This window comes from Hyperolius riggenbachi, chromosome 4 (genome assembly GCF_040937935.1).
Source record: "Hyperolius riggenbachi isolate aHypRig1 chromosome 4, aHypRig1.pri, whole genome shotgun sequence".
Lineage (NCBI taxonomy): Eukaryota > Metazoa > Chordata > Amphibia > Anura > Hyperoliidae > Hyperolius > Hyperolius riggenbachi.
In genome coordinates this window covers 308848595-308875633 of record NC_090649.1, presented here as the reverse complement: position 1 = coordinate 308875633, position 27039 = coordinate 308848595, and the positions used below count along the sequence as shown (strand labels likewise).

Genomic DNA, 27039 nt, shown 5'->3' with positions numbered 1-27039 from the left:
ACAGCGTTCTTGTGGCAGTTTTTATCCATGCGAGATAGACGCATTGTGATTTATTTTATAGAGAGGTCTCTTTGTATGCCCAGTATTTGGTTTGCTGTTTAACAAATTGATACCAAGATTGCTTTGCTCCTGTGTTTATTTTTTTACACTGGAACATAGGTGTCAGCTTATTTGTTATTTCTGTCTAGTGCTCCATTGAAGCTTTGTGCATATCAAACGTTGTTTTGATTTTGTTATTTGATTATTGTATCAGAGTCCCCCAGTGGGTGTTACCCAATTTTAAATGTTTTTATCTATTTTTGTCCCAGTGTGTTTAATAAAGATTTTGTCAAGCTTTATTTTTGCTTAATTGTTTTGATTATTTGCCCATGCAGATGATCTTTTCTTTTTGTTATTATGTAGCTGGTGCAAGTAGTCACAGAGCCCTGCAGTGGCTTTGCCCATGGAAATTGCTGGGTCCTGGAGGAAGTCATAACTGCTGCAGGAAGCCACAAAGCCATCACCATGAGCATAGAGCCTGGCTATGGAAACCGAGCAGCGACAGAGTAGATGGAAGCTGAAGGAAGCTTCTAAAATCCAAACTGCTGGGACCTGCAGGGGACCGCTGGAGAAGAGACAGCTCCAGCACTAGCACACAGCGGCCACTGTCTATGTATCCACAGAAGCTACATATAGCTACATAGAACTGGCAGCAAACGCCCAAATTATTAAGGAAGCAGGGGATGGCTGGAGCAGAGAGCCAATCCCCGGAGTTCGGCTATAAAGACAATATCGAAATCAGGCACCCTGCGCCCAAATACCATCTTGGAGCCGCTATAGCATTGTGGGTCCATTTTCACTGTTCCACTATTCATACCTTGTATTGCTGAAAACCAAAGAGGACTGAAACAGCTGTCTGTAATTATATGGCTCTGTAAAATTGATGCGTTATAAGTGTGCAATAAAATGAAAGTTCTGGATACATGCATAGCTTTTAAGAAACCTAAATAATAATAATTTACTCATTTACTAACCGTCCAGAAGTAATGCATTAAAGGGAAATTCCACTTTTGGTGAAAAAATAAAACAAAAAAATCCATAAATGTGAATCAGTGCTACACAAGTCTTTTTGTCAATTTACATTAACTAAAGATGACCTTTCCATTTCAGCCTACAGCCAGCTAAGGATTTTTAAAACTGAAAATAAGCTTAAATTCGTTCTTTTCACACCCTTCCTCTGTGACAGTCTGATGCTGGGTACACACAATACGTTTTTCCGCTCCATTTTCCAACCAATCGTTTTTCCGCTCAATTCTGCGCTCGATTCTCTTATCTTCCACTTGTTTTTCTTATCTTTTTCCATTCACTTCTATGAGAAATCGAGCCAAAAAAGGATCGGAGGGAATATCTGACATGTTGGAAATTATATATCGAACCCATCTATCGGGGGTAAAAACTTATGGTGTATTCCCAGCATGAGGCTTATCTATTAGTCATAAATAAACTAACAACCTCTCAAGATCTTAATTAGATGTTCTGTTGCATTTAAGGAATCTTAATGACATGTATTTATGCTTGCAAAAAAATCTATGTATCCCATTTATGTTGCATGTATATAGCTGTCTGTTCCAACAGCTTGTAAGCAAACAGGATTAAAGTCTGACGAAGGCTGCACAACCGAAAGCTTACTCTTATTATTTTAAGTTAGCCAACAAATGGTATCATCTTGATTAAAAAAAAAAAAACTTGTTTTTACACCCTTCGTAATGTGCTCTGTAAGAGTAAAGTTTTGAGACCGTCCTGAAATCTCCACCTTCCTGTAGGCAGGATTAGCTGCAATGAGCAAGAGGCTTTGTTATTCATTGTAAACACTTAGAGAAATCTGCTGACTGGAAACCAACTATGGCATTTTTATTTATCAGTTTCTGTTAGAGTCACTGTGAAATGCTTGAGTTTACTATGCTCATAAAAGCCATGTAAATCAAGCTGAAAAAATGTTCTGGCTTTTAACTATCATGGATGAGATAGGCCTTGGAAAGATTCTGCTCTTATATACAATACAATAATACAATACAATAACATTTCTATAACGCTTTTCTCCCATAGGACTCAAAGCGCTTAGGCTCTCTCAGATTCAGTAATTGGTAGTACAAAAGTTATATTTCTGCAAATGCCAAACTGAACAGGTGGGTTTTCAGTTTGGATTTAAACACGTCCAGGGATGGAGCTGTCCTGATCTGTTGAGGTAAGGAGTTCCAAAACGTAGGGGCAGCATGACAGAAGGATCTGGGACCAAAAGTTTCCAAGTGGACTCTGGGTATGACTAGATTATTAGAACCTGTGGATCTGAGAATGCGGGGATTGCTACGCAGCTGCAACATATCTTTCAAGTATCCAGGGCCCAGATCATTCAGGGATTTGAATGTCAGTAGGCCGATCTTGAATAGGACCCTCCATTCTATAGGTAGCCAGTGAAGGGAGTGCAGGACTGGCATTATGTGGCAGTGATGGGGTTGGTTGGTTGGTTAGCAGTATGGCAGCAGTATTCTGTATCAGCTGTAGGCGGTACAAGACCTTTTTTTGGAAGGCCAGTGTAGAGAGCATTACAGTAGTCCAGTCGGGATGTAATGAAGGCATGGACTAAGGTTGGCAGATCTTCTGGGGGGATGAGGTGCTTGATTTTTGCAATGTTCTTCAGGTGAAAATAGGATGATTTCACCACAGCAGAGATTTGAGTTCTGAAGTTTAAATCCCCATCAATTAGAACTCCCAGGCTACGCACATGATCAGAGCTGCGCAGATCCGTGCCTCCAATACCTTATGACAGGTATTGTTGCGATCCATCTTATAAAGGCTGCCATACACTGGTCGATTGCCACCAGATTGACCAACAGATAGATCCCTCTCTGATTGAATCTGATCAGAGAGGGATCTATTGGCTGCTCATACACTGCACACAGATTTTGAATCGATTTCAGCATGAAATCAATACACAACCTGTGGAGCTGCCGCTGCCTCTGCCTGCCTCACCTTTCCCGGCCAGCAGCAATGATATTACTTGTCCACGGGCGCGAGTCGGCGGGTCTGTGCTGTCCCTTTCTCCGGCTGGCCTTCTTCTCCATCTTCTCTTCACTTCCTGTCCCGACCTGTGACAAGTGGAAGTTGAAACAGTAGAATGCGCTTTTCGACCCGCGGACAGTTGATGGTATTACTGTATCGGTCATTGCCAAATTGAACGCCGCTAACGACGCGCTCCGGACCCGCCGGCGGCCGAGCAAAATTTTCCGCCTGGACAGATCGACTGAATCGATAAATTTTGGATGGAAATTGATCGGTCAACATATGATTTAACAATTTCACAGCAAATTCGATCACAGTGATCGAATGTGCTATATATCGGAGGTAAATCGACGTAGTGTATGGGTACTCTAAAGGTGCTCAGAGGGTTAAAACAAGCTTAAGGAGGCATCAGACAACATGTCAGACAACACAAGTTTTCTTTACATTAAATGTGTGCCCTCTTCTCTCTGTGTAGGGGCGATTGGGAATGTTGTCCATCATCCCTATTAAATACACAAAGTATCCGCGCTCCACCATTATTCAACCTGTCTTCCTCTACATAACCAAAGCGGAGATCCTCAGTGGCAACATTGGGAAGTGTTGGAAGGCTGGAGTGGAGAAGATGAACAAGCAAGAACTCCGTGATCTGCAGCTCCGTAGTAATCAGGAAGTCATCACAAGCAGCAAACATTTTAAAGTGATGGGCACAATTTTATACATATACTATACTGTATATATATTTTTTTAACTGATTACAATCTTATGTTCTATATTAATTGGTAATATGATAAATTCCATTGTTTCTCTAACCACTGGTGAGGATTATAGTGCATTTTATGAAAATATTAATTTAATAAATACTGACATAATGCTCAAATGGCCTACTTAATTAACCACTTCAGGACCACAGTCTTTTCGCCCTTTAAGGACCAGAGCCTTTTTCTCCATTCAGACCACTGCAGCTTTCACGGTTTATTGCTCGGTCATACAACCTACCACCTAAAGGAATTTTACCTCCTTTTCTTGTCACTAATACAGCTTTCTTTTGCTGCTATTTGATTGCTGCTGCGAGTTTTAGTTTTTATTATATTCATCAAAAAATACATGAATTTTGGCAAAAAAAAATGACTTTTTTAACTTGCTGTGCTGACATTTTTCAAATAAAGTAAAATTTCCTATACATTTGAGCGCGAAAGTTATTCTGCTACATGTCTTTGATAAAAAAAAAAACCATTAGGTGTATATTTATTGGATTGGGTAAAAGTTATAGCGTTTACAAACTATGGTGCCAAAAGTGAATTTTCCCATTTTCAAGCATCTCTGACTTTTCTGCGCACCTGTCAGGTTTCATGAGGGGCTAAAATTCCAGAATAGTACAAATACCCCCCAAATGACCCCATTTTGGAAAGAAGACATCCCAAAGTATTCAGTGAGAGGCATGGTGAGTTCATAGAAGATTTTATTTTTTGTCACAAGTTAGCGGAAAATTACACTTTCTGACAAAAAAAAGAAAAAAAAAAGAGTTTCCATTTCTTCTAACTTGCGACAAAAAAAAAATGAAATCTGCCACGGACTCGCTATGCTCCTCTCTGAATACCTTGAAGTGTCTACTTTCCAAAATGGGGTCATTTGTGGGGTGTGTTCACTGTCCTGGCATTTTGGGGGGTGCCTAATTGTAAGCACCCCTGTAAAGCCTAAAGATGCTCATTGGACTTTTGGCCCCTTAGCGCAGTTAGGCTGCAAAAAAGTGCCACACATGTGGTATTGCCGTACTCAGGAGAAGTAGTATAATGTGTTTTGGGGTGTATTTTTACACATACCCATGCTGGGTGGGAGAAATATCTCCGTAAATGACAATGGTTTTATTTTTTTTACACACAATTGTCTATTTATAGAGATATTTCTCCCACTCAGCATGGGTATGTGGAAAAATACACCCCAAAACACATTATACTACTTCTCCTGAGTACGGCGATACCACATGTGTGGCACTTTTTTGCACCCTAACTGCGCTAAGGGGCCCAAAGTTCAATGAGTACCTTTAGGATTTCACAGGTCATTTTGCGACATTTGGTTTCAAGACTACTCCTCACGGTTTAGGGCCCCTAAAATGCCAGGACAGTATAGGAACCCCACAAATTACCCCATTTTAGAAAGAAGACACCCCAAGGTATTCCGTTAGGAGGATGGTGAGTTCATAGAAGATTTTTTTTTTGCCACACATGTGGTACCGCCGTACTCAGGAGAAGTAGTATAATGTGTTTTGGGGTGTATTTTTACACATACCCATGCTGGGTGGGAGAAATATCTCTGTAAATGACACATTTTTGATTTTTTTTACACACAATTGTCCATTTACAGAGAGATTTCTCCCACCCAGCATGGGTATGTGTAAAAATACACCACAAAACACATTATACTACTTCTCCTGAGTATGGCGATACCACATGTGTGACACTTTTTTGCAGCCTAGGTGCGCTAAGGGGCCCAACGTCCTATTCACAGGTCATTTTGAGGCATTTGTTTTCTAGGCTACTCCTCACGGTTTAGGGCCCCTAAAATGCCAGGGCAGTATAGGAACCCCACAAGTGACCCCATTTTAGAAAGAAGACACCCCAAGGTATTCCGTTAGGGGTATGGTGAGTTCATAGAAGATTTTATTTTTTGTCACAAGTTAGTGAAAAGTTTCCAAAATGGGGTCATTTGTGGGGTGTGTTCACTGTCCTGGCATTTTGGGGGGTGCCTAATTGTAAGCACCCCTGTAAAGCCTAAAGGTGCCTAAATGACACTTTGTGAAAAAAACAATAAAAATCCAATTTCCGCTAACTTTTGACAAAAAATAAAATCTTCTATGAACTCATCATACACCTAACAGAATACCTTGGGGTGTCTTCTTTCTAAAATGGGGTCACTTGTGGGGTTCCTATACTGCCCTGGCATTTTACGGGCCCAAAACTGTGAGTAGTCTGGAAACCAAATTTCTCAAAATGACTGATCAGGGGTATAAGCATCTGCAAATTTTGATGACAGGTGGTCTATGAGGGGGCAAATTTTGTGGAACCGGTCATAAGCAGGGTGGCCTCTTAGATGACAGGATGTTTTGGGCCTGATCTGATGGATAGGAGTGCTAGGGGGGTGACAGGAGGTGATTGATGGGTGTCTCAGGGGGCGGTTAGAGGGGAAAATAGATGCAATCAATGCACTGGGGAGGTGATCGGAAGGGGGTCTGAGGGGGACCTGAGGGTTTGGCCGAGTGATCAGGAGCCCACACGGGGCAAATTAGGGCCTGATCTGATGGGTAGGTGTGCTAGGGGGTGACAGGAGGTGATTGATGGGTGTCTCAAGGTGTGATTAGAGGGGGGAAATAGATGCAAGCAATGCACTAGTGAGGTGATCAGGGCTGGGGTCTGAGGACGTTCTGAGGTGTGGGCGGGTGATTGGGTGCCCGCAAGGGGCAGATTAGGGTCTAATCTGATGGGTAACCGTGACAGGTGGTGATAGGGGGTGATTGATGGGTAATTAGTGGGTGTTTAGAGGAGAGAAGAGATGTAAACACTGCACTTGGGAGGTGATCTGATGTCGGATCTGCGGGCGATCTATTGGTGTGGGTGGGTGATCAGATTGCCCGCAAGGGGCAAGTTAGGGGCTGATTGATGGGTGGCAGTGACAGGGGGTGATTGATGGGTGGCAGTGACAGGGGGTGATTGATAGGTGATTGACAGGTGATCAGTGGGTTATTACAGGGAATAACAGATGTAAATATTGCACTGGCGAATTGATAAGGGGGGGTCTGAGGGCAATCTGAGTGTGTGGGCGGGTGATTGGGTGCCCGCAAGGGGCAGATTAGGGTCTAATCTGATGGGTAACAGTGACAGGTGGTGATAGGGGGTGATTGATGGGTAATTAGTGGGTGTTTAGAGGAGAGAAGAGATGTAAACACTGCACTTGGGAGGTGATCTGATGTCGGATCTGCGGGCGATCTATTGGTGAGGGTGGGTGATCAGATTGCCCGCAAGGGGCAAGTTAGGGGCTGATTGATGGGTGGCAGTGACAGGGGGTGATTGATGGGTGGCAGTGACAGGGGGTGATTGATAGGTGATTGACAGGTGATCAGTGGGTTATTACAGGGAATAACAGATGTAAATATTGCACTGGCGAATTGATAAAGGGGGGTCTGAGGGCAATCTGAGCGTGTGGGCGGGTGATTGGGTGCCCGCAAGGGGTAGATTAGGGTCTAATCTGATGGGTAACAGTGACAGGTGGTGATAGGGGGTGATTGATAGGTGATTGATGGGTAATTAGTGGGTGTTTAGAGGAGAGAAGAGATGTAAACACTGCACTTGGGAGGTGATCTGATGTCGAATCTGCGGGCGATCTATTGGTGTGGGTGGGTGATCAGATTGCCCGCAAGGGGCAGGTTAGTGGCTGATTGATGGGTGGCAGTGACAGGGGGTGATTGATGGGTGGCAGTGACAGGGGGTGATTGATAGGTGATTGACAGGTGATCAGTGGGTTATTACAGGGAATAACAGATGTAAATATTGCACTGGCGAATTGATAAAGGGGGGTCTGAGGGCAATCTGAGCGTGTGGGCGGGTGATTGGGTGCCCGCAAGGGGTAGATTAGGGTATAATCTGATGGGTAACAGTGACAGGTGGTGATAGGGGGTGATTGATAGGTGATTGATGGGTAATTAGTGGGTGTTTAGAGGAGAGAATAGATGTAAACAATGGATTTGGGAGGTGATCTGATGTCGGATCTGCGGGCGATCTATTGGTGTGGGTGGGTGATCAGATTGCCCGCAAGGGGCAGGTTAGGGGCTGATTGATGGGTAGCAGTGACAGGGGGTGATTGACTGGTGATTGACGGGTGATTGACAGGTGATTGACAGGTGATCAGGGGGGATAGATGCATACAGTACACGGGGGAAGGGGGTCTGGGGGGGGGGCTGGGGAGAATTTGAGGGGTGGGGGTGATCAGGAGGGGGCAGTGGGCAGGGATAAAAAAAAAATAGCGTTGACAGATAGTGACAGGGAGTGATTGATGGGTGATTAGGGGGGTGACTGGGTGCAAACAGTGGTCTGGGGGGTGGGCAGGGGGGGGTCTGAGGGGTGCTGTGGGCGATCAGGGGGCAGGGGGGGGGGGAAATCAGTGTGCTTGGGTGCAGACTAGGGTGGCTGCAGCCTGCCCTGGTGGTCCCTCGGACACTGGGACCACCAGGGCAGGAGGCAGCCAGTATAATAGGCTTTGTATACATTACAAAGCCTATTATACAATGTAAATGCGGCGATCCGGGTGCTAGTAACCCGCCGGCGCTTCCGAACGGCCGGCGGGTTACTACGAGCGGTGGGCGGAGCCAGTCCCCGGCGGCTGATCGCGTCACGAATGACGCGATCGCCGCATAGCCACTCCCGCAGCCGCCCCCGCCGATGGGCGTATTGCGGTTGTTTGGGCCCAGTCTTTGCCGCCGCCCATCGGCTGGGGGCGGTCGGCAAGTGGTTAATGATACAGTAGTTCAATTCTACAGGCTTTCTGCTTTCAGACAACATACAGAAAGCCTCTAATGAACTTTAAGTTTCTAATGTGTAGCTTTTTTCAGTGGACGTGAAAAATGATAAAACTGACTTGACCGCCAGAGGAAAGAGTAAGAGCTTGGCAGAGAAAGATTTACTGTAATCATTGCAATATACAGAGCCAAATTAAGAACACTTAGTTCTTTAAAAAAAAACGGAATTTCTTTTTAACAAATACTTTTTTATTCAGATAAAAATGATCGCTTAATTTACTTAAATATTGACCACAGGTGACTGTACAAACAGGGTCTATCTTTCAAGAACGATGCATTTCTTATTGGATTTAAGGCTCTTTTCTGTCTTTCCTCAGGGTTGCTGTGGTTGCAGAATAAAGTAATTTATTATGACCTGAAACATAGCCAAATGTAATTGAAGGGTAATGTGAAATCATGAGAGACATTTTCTGAGGAAGCATATGAACTAATTAATATAAAACAAGAGTAAATTTGTTTTCTGTTAAGCTGAAACAGTGTAAGACCTCGGAACACTGCAGAAGTCCATGAATTGAGCCTATTGTACACAGTAATTCAGAGGCAATTATGGGCTAAAGAAGATTGTTGCTGTCCTGATTAAAAAATTATGTTATTCTCATGGGGGTAAACTTACTGAGGGATGCATTGTCTTGTTTTGAAAGCTGCATATGAAATAAGTTAAGCAGGGCATTAACATTTCTTGTCTGCGGTGTCCATGACACACACCATTTACTACTAAGAAGGACATGATTCAAACTAGAGAGACCCAGGAAATATTGAGTAATGAAGCACCTTGCAAAATCTCTCTGCAATTTTTATAGGGATGGCATTTGCAATAGTTTTCCACAGGAATTCTCCATAGAATTTTTGAAGTAGCAGCAAAAAAAAAAAAAAAATGGGTCCAATCCAATTAACTTTTTCTTATACCGTAAGTTTTCTCCTAGGTGATATTTTTGCATTATAAATAAAATGCCTTTAAACACACCTGTAAGCAAAAAAATTTGACAGTACTTTTCACCCACTTTTTGGTAGGTTTTCAATTGCAGAGTGCTGAAAAGATATTTTACACACAAGATAAAACATTATCTCCTATAAGAAAACTTAGGAGAAAAAGTGAATTGGAGATAACTTACTTCATTAAACGATCGCTATTAACCTTCCTGGCGTTCTATTAAGATCGCCAGGGCGGCTGCGGGAGGGTTTTTTTTAAATAAAAAAAAAACTATTTCATGCAGCCAACTAAAAGTTGGCTGCATGAAAGCCCACTAGAGGGCGCTCCTGTAGCGTACTTCCGATCGCCTCCGGCGACCAGAAGTAACAAGGAAGGCTGCAATGAGCAGCCTCCCTTGTTTCGCTTACCTCGTCGCCATAGCGACGAGCGGAGTGACGTCATGGACGTCAGCCGACGTCCTGACGTGAGCCGCCTCCGATCCAGCCCTTAGCGCTGGCCGGAACTGATTGGTCCAGCTGCACAGGGCTCGGCGGCTGGGGGGACCCTCTTTCGCCGCGATCAGGTAGCACACGCAGCTGGCAAAGTGCCGGCTGCGTGTGCTGCTTTTTATTTGATAAAAATCGGCCCAGCAGGGCCTGAGCGGTGATCTCCGGCGGTAATGGACGTAACAATGCGTCCATACCGCTAAGGAGGTTAAAGCAAACCTGAAGCGAAAAAAAGTATGATATAATAAATAGTATGTGTAGTACGGATAAGAAATAGGACATTATTAGGAGCAAATAAAAAAAAAAAGAGTCTCATATTTGTATCTTCAGTTATATAGTTTTTTTATAACATTGTATCATCCTGTCATATTTGCAGTTTACAAACTACACTCTATATTTTAAACTACAAAAAAAGAGCAGAGCCAATGACCCTTTGAACTTTCCTGCGGTAAAACCTTATTTCAACCTGTCTCTCACTGTTTCATGGTTGTTTAACCACTTCACCCCAAAGCGGTTTTTACCCTAACGGACAAGAGCGATTTTCACCCTTCAGTGCTCATCCCTTTCTTTTGCCAATAGCTTAAAGGGAACCTAAACTAAGAGTGATAGGGAGGATTCCTTTTAAACAATACCAGTTGCTGGTCAGTCCTGATGATCTATTTGGCTGAATCACACACCTGAAACAAGCATGCAGCTAATCCAGTCTGACTTCAGTCAGAGCACCTGATCTGCATGCTGGTTGAGGGGCTGTGGCTGAAAGTATTAGAGACACAGGATCAACAGGAGAGTCCGGCAACTGGTATTATTTTAAAAGGAAAAATCCATATCCTTCTCAGTTTAGGTTCCATTTAATCACTTCTAATCAAAATGAAATGATCGATATCTTATTTTTTTCACCACAAATTGGGCTTTTTGAAGTTGATATTTGTTTCCAGCAATTACTTTATTTTCTATGTATTTAAAGAGAAAAACAAGGACAAAATGAAAAAATACACTATTTCTCCAATTTCATCCCCTATAGTTTTAATATAAACACTGCTACTGTACATAAAACCCACACATTGTATCTGCCTATTTGTTCCGATTATCACAAGCCTTTAATTATGTCCCTAGTACAAAGTATGGTGACAATATAGTATTTGGAAATAAAGGTGTATTTTTTCTTTGGTGTTTTTTTTTTCTCACCATTTTCACGTGCACAGGAATGCACGTGCACCCGTGGGAGCGCGCACAGCGGCAGCAGCACTGTCTGACTTATAAAAAATGTCCTGGAGCCATTAAGAGGCTCTAGCAGGACATTGTTATAAGTCAGCTTGTCATTAAGTGGTTAAGTGCTTCAGAAAACAGGACTGTTCTCAACCCTGGTTCGGTCGAACAGCTCAGAGAAGCTATATTGCATAGATAACAACTGAAGTTTCTTAACTCTTCCCATACTGGAAAATAATATGAGCCTCTTTTCTTTGCTACCAATGTTCTATTTCTTAGCTGTACTACACATACAAATCACTACCTCATAAGTTTATTTTCACTTCAGGTTTGCTGTAAGTTTTGAAATTGAGCAACAGAAGTCCTAAACCAGAGAATAATAATAAACATCATAACATTAGCAACTCATCTTATTAACAGAACAGGCAAGTCAGAAATAAAACGATGAGCTCTCTGTCGTGTCTTGCTTGTAATGAGCTGAATATCTTAGTGTTCTCTTGTGTACTAGGAAGGAATGAAAATGCCAGTCATGAGCAGCTTTGATTTGAAAACATACAGGCCACAAACAGGCTTGTAAGTGTGGCAGAATAAATAGAATCATGACAGTAATAAACCAGGAAAAGGCATTCTAATTTCCTCAGCTAGACAGCTTTTTTTTTAAAGATAATTTAATGCATCATCTGCACATTCATATCATAAACGAATTCTTAATTTCAAATTTTACGTAGCCCTGTCTTTTTTAATTAACGTTCAATTATCGTCTTTATGTTATATGTTATTGCTGACTGGAAGCTTCTATGCAGAATCTGGATAGATGGATATCCTGTAATTTAATATCCTGAAAATGATTTCAAATTGACCTAGAGCATTCAATCCATAGAGAAGACCCCTACAGGCTGATTTGCTGTCCCTCATTAAAGGAGGATAAGTCTTGTGTCATATAAGGATAAGGTTAATATGATGGAAGAGCTTGATTGGAATGTAGGAATGCATTGATGGTTGGTATGAAACTGCTATTGACCATCCTCTAAAACAATTTTACAAAGCAGTAGTCATCCATGTAGAAAGCAGCAAATATGAGGCTCTTATATAGAAATATGGGGTGCCTGACCCCATTCTATGAGGAATCTTTATTACATGAAAATGGAATGCAATAAAATAGTTTGATAATAGTATTTCAAGCTGCCATAAAATCTCAAATCTCCGCTTTCAATTTAAACATCCATGGAAAATAAGTTGGGCATTTTCCTATCTAATGCACGAACGGAACCAGCGTGAAACAGACATGTGAAAAGGCTTCGCGGTTTTCACATTTAAATTATCTTTGTAATCCAAAATAAAGGACCACAGATTCTCCAATATTGCAAACCTTAATTACAACCTGGCACTGATCTACCAACCAAGGAGGATTAAAGGGAAGACTTACACAGGCTGCCATATTTATTTCCTTTTAAACAATGCACATTGCCTTGTTGTCCTGCTGATCCTCTGCCTCCAATACGTTTAGCGATAGACCCAGGACACACATGCAGATCAGATGTCTCTGACTCAAGTCTGACTGAATTAGCTGACTGCTTGTTTCAGGTGTGTGATCCAGACACTACTCTCTAGAAAGATGAGCAGCAAAATCAGGCAGCGGGTATTAATCAAAGGGAAATAAATATGGCAGCCTCCACATGTCTCTCACCTCGGATTCCTTTTAAGGACCCATAAAGAACTCTTAAAGCTTGCCATATGTTATATAATGTAAAATAGTTAGACATTAGATTCAATTACAACATACACACAAACAAAACTAAGGTGAAGTCAACTGATTTTTGAAGGAAAAACCAACAGACACTCACTTAGGAAAGGCCAGTATTTTTATCAGTCAGGAGTGGGCAGCAATGGCGCAGAGAGTTAGCCATGGCATTATTTTCATCAACTTCTAAAAAGAAGTACTTAAAGGAATACTGAAGGGGGTCGGGGGAAATGAGTTGAACTTACCCGGGACTTCTAATGGCCCCCCGCAGGCATTCTGTGCCCCCGCAGCCACTCACCGATGCTCCGGCCCCACCTCCAGCTCACTTCTGGAATTTCAGACTGTAAATTCTGAAAACCACTGCGCCTGCGTTGCCGTGTCCTCACTCCCGTTGACGTTCCCATGAGCGTACTGCGCAGGCACAGACCACACAGATAGGAGGGAAATCCAACAAACAATGGATATTAGGTAGATATCAATATTATGGTTTGATTAAAAATGTAATAGTGTACGGTAGGTTTTTGCTGCATGATACCAATTCTTCTCCAAAGTCGTAAAAAAAATATTTTACTATTCACATGATCAATGGTGCCAGAGTCTTGATTTCTTCTAAATTGGGAATCTCCTGAGGCACATACTGTGCATGTGTGGTTCAGGAAGATTGTCTCTATCCCAGATATGTATTTATTTATTGTATTTATAAAGTGCCAACATATTACACAGCACTGATATGGAGAAAATGGTCCTCTCAGCACAAGATCGTATTGATCAGTAGATTCTTACATAGTCTGTTTGGGTAGAAGTATTCTGATGCCTAAATATCATGGGCTCCTAGGCATATCCAAGGGCAGCACAGTGGCTTAGTGGTTAGCGCTCTCGCCTTGCAGTGCTGGGTCCCCGGTTCGAATCCCAGCCAGGTCAACATCTGCAAGGAGTTTGTATGTTCTCCCCATGTCTGCATGGCTTTCCTCCGGGCACTACGGTTTCCTCTCACATTCCAAAATCATACAGTTAAGTTAATTGTCTTCCCTCTAAAAATTGGCCCTAGACTATGATACATGCACTACACGATATATACATAGACATATGACTATGGTAGGGATTCGATTGTGAGCCCCTCTCTGAGGGACAGTTAGTGATAAGACAATATATACTCTGTACAGCGCTGCGTAATATGTCAGCGCTATATAAATACTTATAATAAATAAATAATAAACCTGTTTACATGGGATGATCTCTTCTCTCCTCCTTTCTTTCTCTTTTCCCTTTCTTCTGTCTCTTCATCTTTTGTATCTCTGTTTTTATTGTCTTTTATCTCCCTGACACAGCGTGAGAATTCGCTATGCTGAAGCTAACAAGGTACTTAACTTCTGTTCTCATCCATTGCAACTATATTTACCTTGGCAGTTCCATTGGTTAATAAAGTTGTATCCATTTCACTTCTGTGAAAATAGACTTTTTTAAATTGTAGATTGGGCATGTGTGCCCACTTTGTTGGCAACTGATTACAGTACCTGTTTTTACTTGTATATGGTATTTGTGCCTGCATTTGATTTAATGAAAGAGGAAAAAAAGTGGAAAAAAGTGTAAGTCTAGCATATCAGTAGCTGCACCTGCTCCATGTTAGCTCTTCCACTTTAAGTGGGGGAGCACAGCAGCACAGTGTTTTGCGCACTTGCCTTGTAACTCTAGCATCATGTAATTGCTACTGAAGGACATCTGCATCAGCATATTCCTCTTACTTCAGTTGTCTTTTAAGGTTTACACCAGGTCTAGGTCTATTTTTTGACTAAACCAAAATAGACAGATGCCCTCTGACACTCTTATCGCCTACTTTAGGGTGACACCACAGAACCATGCTAATGTATGTTATTGTTTACTTAATTATTGCATGTGGTTGCCAGTTCTGTGGTGGTAACTATGGCATATAACTGGGGAATACATAAGGCAAAAAAGTGTCAAAAGGTATCAAATGCACCCATCCCAACAGAACACCAACACCCAAATAGACACCCCAGACTGGCATAACAATGGAGACTTGATTAATATAACAATTCCACTGCTATTAATGTGCTAATTAAGCGTGTATCTATTTTAGAAGCATTCTTGGCTGATTATTCAGCAAAGCAGAACTTTATATTATTTTTTCTAAACCCAAGATTGCTGTAACATTGCTCTATGTAACTATGCAGATGTATTTATTTTAGAATGAGAACTATGTTTTTAATAGTAACAAATCAGAATTCAGACTAGGAAGCTAAAAGAGATATGGTAATATGCAAAAATCAAAAGTTCTTCTATTGTTTTTCAATAGTTGGCATGTGTTATCAGAATATATTTTCACATTGTTGCAGTACCATACTTACAAATACTCAAGGTACAAACTTATTTAGTGTAGTTTTTTGTTATTACTTATTACAGTATTGTATAAACTGTTGTAAGTTGTTTAACCAGTTCTCCTCCACAGATTATTTCCCCTTAAAACCAGAGAAATTTTCACACTTCACGCTCCTCCCATCCATTCGCCAATAACTTTATCGTCACTTAAGACACCAAAATGATCTATACATTGTTTTTTTTCGTCACTGATTAGGCTTTCTTTGGGTGGCACTTTTTGCTAAGGATCATTTTATTCTAGCTAGGGAGTAATAAGAAAAAAAATGAAAAAAAAATCATTATTTCTCAGTTTTCAGCCATTATAGTTTTAAAATAAAATGTGCTCAGATAGAACAGACAGACACGTTTTATTTGCCCATTTTTCCCGGTTATTACACTATTTAAATTGTGTCCCTAGTACAATGCATCGCAACAGTATTTTATTTGGAAATCAAAATGTATTCAGTGTGCGTTTATATATTGTAGATCAGTAATTAAATCCTAATTTGGATAAGTAATAGTGATATACCCTAACAACATACATATTAAAAAAAAGCTGAGTCTCTAAGATAACTATTTATGATTTTTTTTTAATCACTTCAGGACCACAGTGCTAAACCCCCCCCCCCTAAAGACCAGGCTATTTTTTTAATAAGGCCACTGCAGCTTTAAGGCCAAGATGCAGGGCCACACAACACAGCACACTAGTGTACCCAACCCCCCTCCTTTTCTACCCACCAACAGAGTAAAATATTTGTAAATATTTGTGTCATTTATTTTTTTAATAAATATAGCTATTTATTTATTTTCCTTTCCTTTCTCCCTCCCTGCAGCCAAATCATGGTGATCGGCTGTCATAGGCTTCAGCCCATGAGAGCCGATCACTCTCTTGTGCCCCAGGGGGACAGCCGTGTCACTGTGTCAGATCGCAGTGCTTTACTAAGTAAAAAGACGGCGGTTTTGCTGTCTAACAGTCTCCGAGCAGCGATTTCCAAGCAGGAGATGCGATCTCCTGCAGTAGCCGGCCCCAGGACTTGACACCAATTGGCATTAGGCAGTCCTGGGGCTGCCGCTGTGGTCATGCCCAGTGGCATGACGCGGTCTTGAGGTAGTTAAACAATAGCTATAGTTACACAGACAGGAGGGGGGAATTCGTGGTTAAAATTGGGTGTATTATTTTATTAAATAACATGTGTAAGTGTATTTAACATTTGTAGGTGTATTTTTATTTTTGATCTCTAGATGTCCCCATACAATCCTGTGTACTGAACACTACATAGTGTTCAGTACTACAGGAAGTAGTGAAGAGATGTGAATCACGGAGGCAGAAGATAATTCACTGCTGGGACAATGATTGGTGAGTACTGATCAGCAATCTGCCATGGGGGGTGTCGCGCGTCGCTGTATACACTGCAGTACTGGATCTACTCCCTGGTGCTGAAGTGAAATCAACAGGGACGTAGATAGTCGGGAACTGGTTAAATGGAGCCTGAAACGAGAAGTAAATGAAGGCTGCCATATTTATTTCCTTTTAAACAATACCAGTGGGTTTATGTAAAAAAAGGAGCCTAGAAAAAAGGGCATGGGGGATTGCTGCTAGTAGAATATCAGTGAAATTACCAATATTCTACTACTTAATTCCAATATTAAAATATCAGTAATCTTTTGTGATATTTTACTAGGTCTTAACCTAAACCCTACTATCACACGGAACCTCTACCGATGCCTAACCCTAAGACCTCCCGCTACCAATGTCTAACCCTACTGATGCCTAAACTTAAGACCTCCCACTGCCAATGCCTAATCCTAAAACCTCTCACTACCGATGCCTAACCCTAAGACCACCTTTTACCAATACCTGAACCTAAAACCTCTACAGATGCCTATATGTAAGACTTCTCTAAACACCCCCCCCCCCCCCATCCCCTGTAGCTAAGCTATGATTTGCATCCAAGAAAGTAAACTTGGGCACCTGAAGGCGCCGCCGCTAAGCTGTGATTTGCGGCAAAGAAAGTAAATTTAATTGCAGGCGTCCGCTATGTAATGCCACATTTTGCACAATATCATGCCTTGATGTCTACAATTTTGTCACTGTCTATATGCAACTGAAACCCTCTCCAACGACTGGCTGAATTTGCTCAGGCTCTGCTTAATTGATTACTGCAGACTAGGTGTAGCGTGTGTGTGCACTTCTTATTGGCTTACAAGCAGCCTGCAGGCTTTATATAAGCAGCAGAGAACTGTTTGGGAAGTATTTCCCTTTGTGTGTTTGGTAAGTTTCAGAGCAGTTGGGGACAGGCTCCTGGGGGTGGCAGCCCCAGGGCTTGGCTGCGCTCACATATGGTGTTGCATGCTGGTTCTGGGGCCCCGGGCAGTGAGAGTTCCTGGGGCCCCAGGCTGGCTTGTGCACCATTGTTTTTAATTTTACAATTTTATCGGGGCAACTCCGCGCGCCCAAATTTCCCTTTGCCGCATATCAGTAGAGGTAAGCCTCTGGGAGATCTCTAATCCTCTTCTACCTCATTGCTGCTCACCCTTTTCTTCTTTGCAGCCACACTCCCATCCCATGTACGGGCACTGCAGTAAATAGCTTGGCATTTTTCCTCGGAGAAGAAAGGGGAGGCAGGGCCAAGTGGTGGAAATGGAGTGATGCAGGGACTTCGGGGCGGCTTCGTGGGACAAGACTCCGGAGGTAAACATAACTTTGCATTATTTTTAGTTTTTGCATGGAGGTCCGCTTTAAAGGGGTTCTGTGGGAGTTTGCTGAGGATAAAAAACGCCACTTACCTGGAACTTCTATCTGCCCATATAGCAGTAATGTCCCACGGCGTCCTACTCCAATCCGCCGTTCCCCGCTGCTGGCACCGGTAAATTATTTGTCTGTCATACCCGAATAATGCGTGCTGCCGTTTGTGTCATTGGAAGCTTACTGTACAGGCGCAGTACGAAGTTTTCTTGTACTGCGCCTGCACAGTAAGCTTCCGATGCCGAGGGCGGGAGCGAGCAGGGCCGCGCAGCCGCAGTTGGACGGCATGCCGTGCTAGACCAGAGCCGGCGGCGGGGAACGGGTGATCGGAGGATGACAGCTTGGGACATTACTGCTACAGGGGGTTGATAGAAGCCCCAGGTAAGTGGCGGTTTTCATCTTCAGTACACACCCACAGAACCCCTTTAAGCTCTAGCCTGGATTGAAGAGCTCTTGCCGGTGCCAATCCTCCAGGCAGGTACACCACACCTGTTGCTACACAGTGAACTTGCAAACACAGAAGGAGACGCTCCACTGGCTTGAACTGGCATTCAATTTATTTCATGTCACGCACACTACATGTTACAGGCTGAGCCCTGATGACATTCTGCATTAACCTGCTGGGCGGTCTGGACGAGCTCAGCTCGTCCAGTACCGCCGGAGCCTGCCGCTCAGGCCCTGCTGGGCCGATTTGGCTGAAATAAAAAGCAGCACACGCAGCCGGCACTTTGCCAGCCGCGTGTGCTGCCTGATCGCCGCCGCTCTGCGGCGATCCGCCGCGAGCAGCGGCGAAAGAGGGTCCCCCCAGCCGCCTGAGCCCAGCGTAGCCGGAACAAAAAGTTCCGGCCAGCGCTAAGGGCTGGATCGGAGGCGGCTGACGTCAGGACGTCGGCTGACGTCGATGACGTCACTCCGCTCGTCGCTATGGCGACGATGTAAGCAAAACAAGGAAGGCCGCTCATTGCGGCCTTCCTTGTTTATTCTGGGCGCCGGAGGCGATCGGAAGAACGCCTCCGGAGCGCCCTCTAGTGGGCTTTCATGCAGCCAACTTTCAGTTGGCTGCATGAAATAGTTTTTTTTTTATTAAAAAAAAACCCTCCCGCAGCCTGCCTGGCGATCTTAATAGAACGCCAGGCAGGTTAAAAGGTCTGATGCACAGCCATGAACTGATTCAGCTAATTCATATGTATTCTGCCATCTAACATGTAAATAAAAGTAACCACTCACCTAAGCTTTAAAGGACAAGTGAAGTGAGAGGAATATGGAGGATGTCATATTTATTTCCTTTTAAACAATATCAGTTGCCTGGCAGCCCTGCTTCTCTATTTGGCTGCAGTAATGTCTGAATAACGCCAGAAACAAGCATGCAGCTAATCTTGTCAGATCTGACAATGTCAGAAACACCTGATCTGCTGCATGCTTGTTCAGGGTCTATGGCTAAAAGTATTAGAGGCAGAGGATCAGCAAGACAGCCAGGCAACTGGTATTGCTTAAAAGAAAATAAACACGGCAGCCTCCACATCCCCCTTGCTTCAGTTGTCCTTTAGTGCTCTTCTGTGAAGAGGAGGTGCAGATATAGAAAGGAACAGTGGAGGAAATGACCAGACAGAGTGTTCATCATCTCACCTCTAAAAATTTTAGATAAAGGTGAGATTTTGGAGCCATTTAACTCAGCAGGGAATCACTGAAAATTGATCGAACCACAGCATTGCAGTGTTTGATGCAGTGTATTGCTATGGGCCATGGATCTACCGCCGCTCCTGCCCCACCCCTGATCGACCTAGATTATCCATCCATCTGATTGATACTTTTGATCAATTTCGATTAAATGGAAAAATCGATGTGTGTAAGGACACCTTAAAAACTTAAGAACCTTGGAAATTGAAATCTACGCCCTGTTCTGATGGTAACCTGGCTGCCAGGGCGTAGATTTTAATTCACCCCGGCAGCAGATCGATAAGCAGACTACACGGGAGGTAGGTAAGTATGACATGTGTATGTTTATTTTCACTTTTATTTTTCAGTTCAGGTTTGTTTTAAATGAATGTATTGCTACATAAGCTCCCTGAAAGTAATACTTCCATTCTGATGTCAGCAACTCCTGTCATTCAATGAAGCAGCGTGGTGAGAAGATTTAGAGAGAATACCCATACAACCCATATTGTGCATCATAATATTACAAGATTCCCTGGACCACCATCCAGCATGTGTTTCTCCTGTGCAGAAGGAACATACCCTGCTGGGTAACAGCCTCCGCATCCATAACACATCTGGCCTAAGTCAAATCTGAGATTATCATCAACATTCCAATACCCAAGATATAAATAATGATAATCAGCATGATGATGAAAAATACATGGCCATAAAAATCATTACAACTCAATGTCCAGTGCAGACCACCATTATAGGTAATCAGCTGTAAACGCTAATCATCTTTACACCGCTCCATCATTTCCACTAGGTTTGTCAGAGGTGATATTGATATACTTTGCCCTTGGGGATTCTTAGAAATCACAAGACAAATAAGGATGGAAGCACGTCACTCCTGCACATCTACTTTATTAAATATCAAAGATTTATTACAGAATGAATCCTAACTATTACAGCAAATATTACTTTTTGCACCTAACATTTTGCCAAAACTTAATTTAAATCAGTTGTAATGATAAATATTTCCCAACAGGCAGCACTGTAAAGGTCAGAGCAAAATTTGCAAGCTGCTTTTTTTTACATTAGAGCTTTGCTTCTTTTATTAAGTGCAAAGCATATGGGGGGGGGGGGGGGACTAAAAGGAATGCACTGGGAGCAGTATATAAATATATGATCAAATCAGAGTTTAGTTATTTCTTGAGAATGGCAGAGAAAAAAAATGTTTTTTTCTGTTAATCTCGATTCTAGGTGCTAGTGTGGTCCATTTACCCCAGTGGGTATTTCTGATTAGTGGAGGGAGTACTTGGGCTTGACATAATTAACTGTGTGTTAAGGGGAGGGGGGGAGGCAGAGGGTCTTCATAACTTCTACATTCTGCTCTGGTCTGGCACACACGTACCGTATATACTCGGATATAAGTCGACTTCGTGTATAAGTCGACCCCACTATTTGACCCTCTTAAGCTGGAATTTTTTAATAACTCAAGTATAAGTCTATCTAGCAAAGTTAATGGCTGCACAGTAGACTTGAAGCCTTGCACAAGACATAATGAAAACATAGAGAAATGCAAACTGTATGTATTAAGAGAGTTTAGCCTGTCTAATCCCTACTCATCTGTGTCTAATAACAAGTTGTAATTTGATCTCTTCTCTGTGTCACCTGACAAGGCAGATAAACTCATTTGAAAGCACAGGATGTTAACAATATGCCTGCTTCCATGAAAGCAGGAAGTAGACACACTACAGCTGATACAAATTCTGCAATTCATCTGCAAACAAAAGGCATTTTTCTTTTAAAGGATATCATGCTATTGCATATCTTTTAGAGCAGAGAGAAAGATCTGAGATCAGGTCTGCTTTAAACAATAAACCCTTCCCAGAGCCCCAGCAGCCAGCATCTCTCTATCCCTCCCCACAGTGCTAAATCACCTGCAACACACTGAAAATCCCCCCTCCCTCCCAGCACAACTCTGTAATGTTATGCGCTGGGAAGGCAGCTTCTTTCTGTCCCCTTCCCCGCAATGCTAAACTATTTTGTGCTTCCATCCTCTCTCCCCCCCCCTCTGTGCGATCACAGTGAGCACTGCAGCAGAAGCCAACACTTACAGTTCGATTGCCAGCGCTGAATCCTCTATACACTCTCCATTCATGCCGCTCTCTGTCCAATAGTACAGCTCCGGTTCCTGATGTCATGTGACTTCATGTGTCATGTGACATCGGGAGTCGCGCTGTACTATTGGACAGAGAGCGGAAAGGAGGGAGTATAGAGGATACCGCACTGTCAATGAAGCTTTATCGCCGGTGTCCTGTCATGAAAAGCTGCTTGCATCAGGGATAGGCAGGTCAGGACAGTGATCGGTGGCTGGAACAGAAGGATTTTTAGAGCAGCTTCTACTCCCGCAGCGGTTGTAGGAGCCGCTCTAAATCCCTCCGTTCCAGCCACCGATCACTGTCCTCACCTGCCTATCCCTGATGCAAGCAGCATTTCATGACAGGACACCGGCGATTTAATCTCCGCCCCCCGCCATTCTCATCATTGTCCCATGCCCATCTAATTGCTGCTCCTCCCTGAAGTGTCAGCACATACAGCGAGTGCCAGGGAGAGAGCTGTATTATTCATTTTAATGGGGAAAAGTGAGCGGCTCCTACCCCGGCAGCCGCCGGAGCATCACATGCTCAGCGGGGACCAGCATTCTCAGCTGCCGCCTGAGAGAATAAGTAATGAGCGGGGGTTAGTCCATTCTCCTGCTTGCAGGGGGGCACAGCATTGTGGCATCTAGGAATCATAGAGCAGGGGGATAAAATCCGCTTGGCTGGCAGCACTAGTGGGATCATACTGCAGCAGATGCAGAGCAGAGGGGTCAATTGATACTCAGCTACAAGTCAGAAATTTAGGTCTGACACGAGTATAAGTCGACCCCCCTACTTTACAAAAGTAGATCAGACCTAAATTTCTCGACTTATAGCCGAGTATATACGGTATGTACACACAAAACTGCGGTAAGCAGAATAATAATTAGACGAGCAGAATGAAATACATTGCAGGTAATGCACTGCACTATATTTACGTGCACAATTCTGCTTACTGCACATACAACACTTAAAAAGGCACTGTAGGGAAATATAATAGAATCCAGTAAATTATTCAGGATACCCACCTTTAAGTTAATTTACTTGTTCTAGCATCAGAAACCTTCCTATAGCTATATATTGCTGTATATGTGTATGTAACCCAGACCTCCGAGTGAGGTTTAGCCTAGTCTGATCAGATATGTAGAATTCTCCCCCCCCAGCATTCTGGGAGACCAGGTTTATTTTCTGCTGGCTTTAAAACTCTCGATAAACATACATTCTGCAAAGATGCACCTGACAGGACTAAAAATGTCACGACCTGGGATAAATTGCAGAATGTAAATTGGGGTGTGGAAAGATTTTACGTTAGGCAAACGCCGACTAAATCATTTATAAATGAATATTGTATTAAACAAAGCAATTTTATTCATTATGTTATTTTTACTACAGTTCTTCATTAACCACTTCAGCCTAACTGGACAAAAATTTTCGTCCAGTTAGGCTGCGCGCACTCCCGCGGGTCGCGCGCGCTCCCGCGGCCCCCCCCCCCCCCCCCCGTGCGCGCCTCCGCTACTGGCCGTTAGCCCATCGATCAGTGAAAGGGATTATAAATCCCTTTCGCTGATCGGACCCCCCCGGAGAAAAGCCGACAGCGTCTCTTTAGACGCTGCGGCTTTTCTGAGCTCTGGTCTCCTTTCTTCTGCCTGGGAGCGAGATCGATCGCTACCAGGACTTTTTGACTTCGGCCATCTTGTGGCCAAATAGCAAATTACACCAAACACACACTTTGTGTTAAATAAATACATTTTAATACATTAAAAAACCCCTGTTTACCTCCCACACCAAAAAATACCCACATACAAGTTTAAATTAAAAAAAAAAAAATTACAATAATAAAAAAAAAAAAACTATAAATAGTTACCTAAGGGTCTGAACTTTTTAAATATGCATGTCAAAGGAGTATATCAATATGATTTATTAAATTATGGGCTTCTAAATAGTGATGGACGCAAATTGAAAAAATGCACCTTTATTTCCAAATTAAATATAGGCGCCATACATTGTGATAGGGACATAATTTAAATGGTGTAATAAGCGGGACAAATTGGTAAATAAAGTACATAGGTTTTAATTATGGTAGCATGTATTCATTTCAAACTATAATGGCCAAAAGCTGAGGAATAATGATTTTTTTCCATTTCTTTCTTAATATTCCTGTTAAAATGGATTTACAATAAATTAATTCTCAGCAAAATGTATCACCCACCGAAAGCCTAATTGGTGGCGAAAAAAACAAGATATAGATCCATTCATTGTGCCGAGTAGTGATAAAGTTATTACCAAATGAATGGGACGTGAAAGTTGCTCAGATGCAAAAAAATTTCAACCCTGTGGGCTGAAGTGGTTAAAGATTGCACTTATTTCTGCATCTGAGTCCATCAGTTTATGCTTCTGGTCCATTCTGCTGCATTAGTTTACTAGTCAATACAGTCACAGAAAAGAATTATTATTCCACAGAATCCACAAATGCCCAGAAAGATAAACAGAGAAAAAATGGCTAATGAATAAAGTTGCACAGAAAAATCATACATGACTTTTAATATGCTTACCTGATCATATTTGCACCAGTCACAACTTAAAATCTCTGCTTGGTGTGCTGGGATGACTAGTTTAGACACAGGCATTTTCACATCCCAGATCCTTAAAGTCTGATCTCCTAAAATAGATGTAGACATAGCGGTTATAAGGATGCAATGCATGACAAATGAAAACTTTTTTATGCTTTTTTTAGTTTTAGATGGAGTAGTGCAGGGTTTGAGAATCGATCTTTACAGTCAGCGTTCCCACAGGGAATATTTTCCCTCATTTACTACACCAGAAGTCACCAGATGAAGTTACCCCATAGAGCCTTATTAATCCATGTCATGCACTGATGAGGATCAACCAATCCGAAACAGTCTGTACGCATGTCAGGTTAGTTTGGCTCTGCATAATTAACAAGTTGACGCATCATTGCATTCCAGCGGTTCTGATGTGGTGTTTAGCTATCAGGGAAAACAAAGGGATGATTGACAGATTCAGCAAAGATGCACTGTGGCACACCTCAAATCTCACTCTAACCTGAATACTGTAATCACAAATAATTTCTGTTTTAAAAAGGCAAAATTGTGCAGTAGATAGCATTTTAGTAAAAAGGTATTTTGAACCATTTTCAGTCCCTTACACACTACTAGGAGTTCAGACTCACCATGAGCTTGTGGGGTAATCTGTAACTCAAGATAAAGCTAGAGGAAATCTTCATAAGGAATTAGCTAGCAGGCATAGATAGTGAAGAAGGGAATTTTGTGGTCAATGCAACATTACATTGTAAAGTTCTGTTCTGCGTTAGAGCTCATTTCCATATGCACTGCAGGAGCCGTGTGCCAGCACGGCTCTGTGTTGCTTGTAATTCCACCAGAGGAGGCCATTGCGATCCCATTCATTTATTATGAATGGGATAGTGGTGCAAAATGCGCCGAAGTGCATGCAACCATGTGCTGCGATTCAGCTGTGAATCGCAGCACATGTATGGAAACATCAGACAGTGCAGTCTATGCACTCTCTGATGTCCTTACAATTGCGCTGACCAGTGGCGGACATACGGCCGTGCAGCCGCACGAGGGCCCCTGAAGTTCCGTTTTCTTCAGGGGCCCATTAAGTATTTTTTTTTTTTATATATATATATTTTTTTTATTATTTTATTCCCCCGGGGGGCCCCCCGACTCCTATCCTCCCTTCCTCCCTCACCTCGGGGGGCCCCCCTCCCGATATGCGCGGCGGCAGAGCGAGGGAGCGAGCGGCAAATGCAGGAAGTCTTCAGGGCTCTCCAGGCATCCGCTAGAGGCCCAGCCGCTTAGTCTCCAATATGTCTCCAGTTGGAGACATATTGCACCTATGGGCACCTATGGGCAAAGCTGCAAAGAGGGCCTACTCCAAGAAGCTGAAGCTCAGTCTCCAGTCAAACAACTCCTGGGAGGTCTGGAAAGGTCTCAGGGCAGTTAGCAACTACAAACCCACCCACGATCAGGTAAACCCTAGTATTCAACTAGCTGAGGAACTTAACGAGTTTTATTGTAGATTCAAGCACCTCTCCACACCAAAGGATATTCCTCCCCCTCCACCCATCCCATGGGGGCATGATGCTTTGGCGTCGATCAAAGTCCAGGAGGAGGATGTACTGCGTCAACTCCACAAACTCAACCACAGGAAGGCAGCAGACCCGGATGGCGTGTCATCAATGTGTCTGAAAACCTGTGTAGTCCAGCTTGCTCCCATCCTTACCTTCATTTACAATAGGTCCCTAGCGGAAGGCAGGGTTCCCCCTTGCTTCAAGAGGTCCACAATTATCCCAGTCCCCAAAAAAACAGGAAACACTGAACACAACAACTTCAGACCCGTAGCCCTCACTCACATCATTATGAAGGTCCTTGAGCGACTAGTTCTTGCTTTCCTGAAGAGCTCCACCGATGCCCTTCTCGATCCTTATCAATTTGCGTATAGGGCGAATAGGTCAGTTGAGGATGCCATCAATGTCAGCCTGGTGTATATCACAGAGCACCTCGACACACCTGGTTCCTATGCCAGAATCCTGCTCTTGGACTTTAACTCGGCCTTCAACACCATTCGCCCAGACATCCTGCTCAACAACCTTGCGCAACTTGGGGTCGACCCATCCCACTGTAGGTGGGTCGGGGACTTCCTCACAAACAGAACATAGCAAGTCAAGCTCAGCAACTGCTCCTCCGGTGTGAGATCCACCAACATAGGGGGTGTGTACTGTCCCCACTTGTTTTTCCTTTACACCAACAATTGCACCTCAACCGCTGACTCTGTTAAGATCATCAAATTCGCGGATGACACAACCATCATCGGTCTCATCAGCAGCAACGAAGAGCAGGCTTACCGCAGCGAGATTGAGAGGATCTGTAACTGGTGCAAGGAAAATAATCTCGGCCTCAATGCATCCAAAACTGTCAAACTAATTGTAGACTTCAGAAAACATCCTCCCGCCCTTGCACCAGTCCTCATTGGGGAAACTGAAGTCTCCAGGGCACCAAGTGTTCGGTTCCTGGGCACCACCATAACCAGTGATCTAAGATGGGGTCAGAATACTACCAGAATCCAGAAGAAAGCTCAGCTGAGGCTATTTTTCCTGCGCCAGCTGAAGAAATTTGGCATCCCACGTGAT

At 43.1% G+C, this 27039-nt stretch overlaps 1 protein-coding gene across 2 annotated transcripts in view; it reads right to left on the bottom strand.

The window, feature by feature from the left end:
- Window positions 1–27039, bottom strand: part of PEX7 (peroxisomal biogenesis factor 7) — a 345856-nt gene that overhangs the window by 186912 nt on the left and 131905 nt on the right. For both annotated transcript variants that reach the window (XR_011031176.1, XM_068279492.1), the window contains exon 6: window positions 24422–24528. Coding sequence is in view for 1 of the 2 variants with exons in the window: in XM_068279492.1 (XP_068135593.1) it covers window positions 24422–24528 (107 nt within the window). In the remaining variant the exon portion in view is untranslated. The remainder of the gene's footprint in view (window positions 1–24421; window positions 24529–27039) is intronic.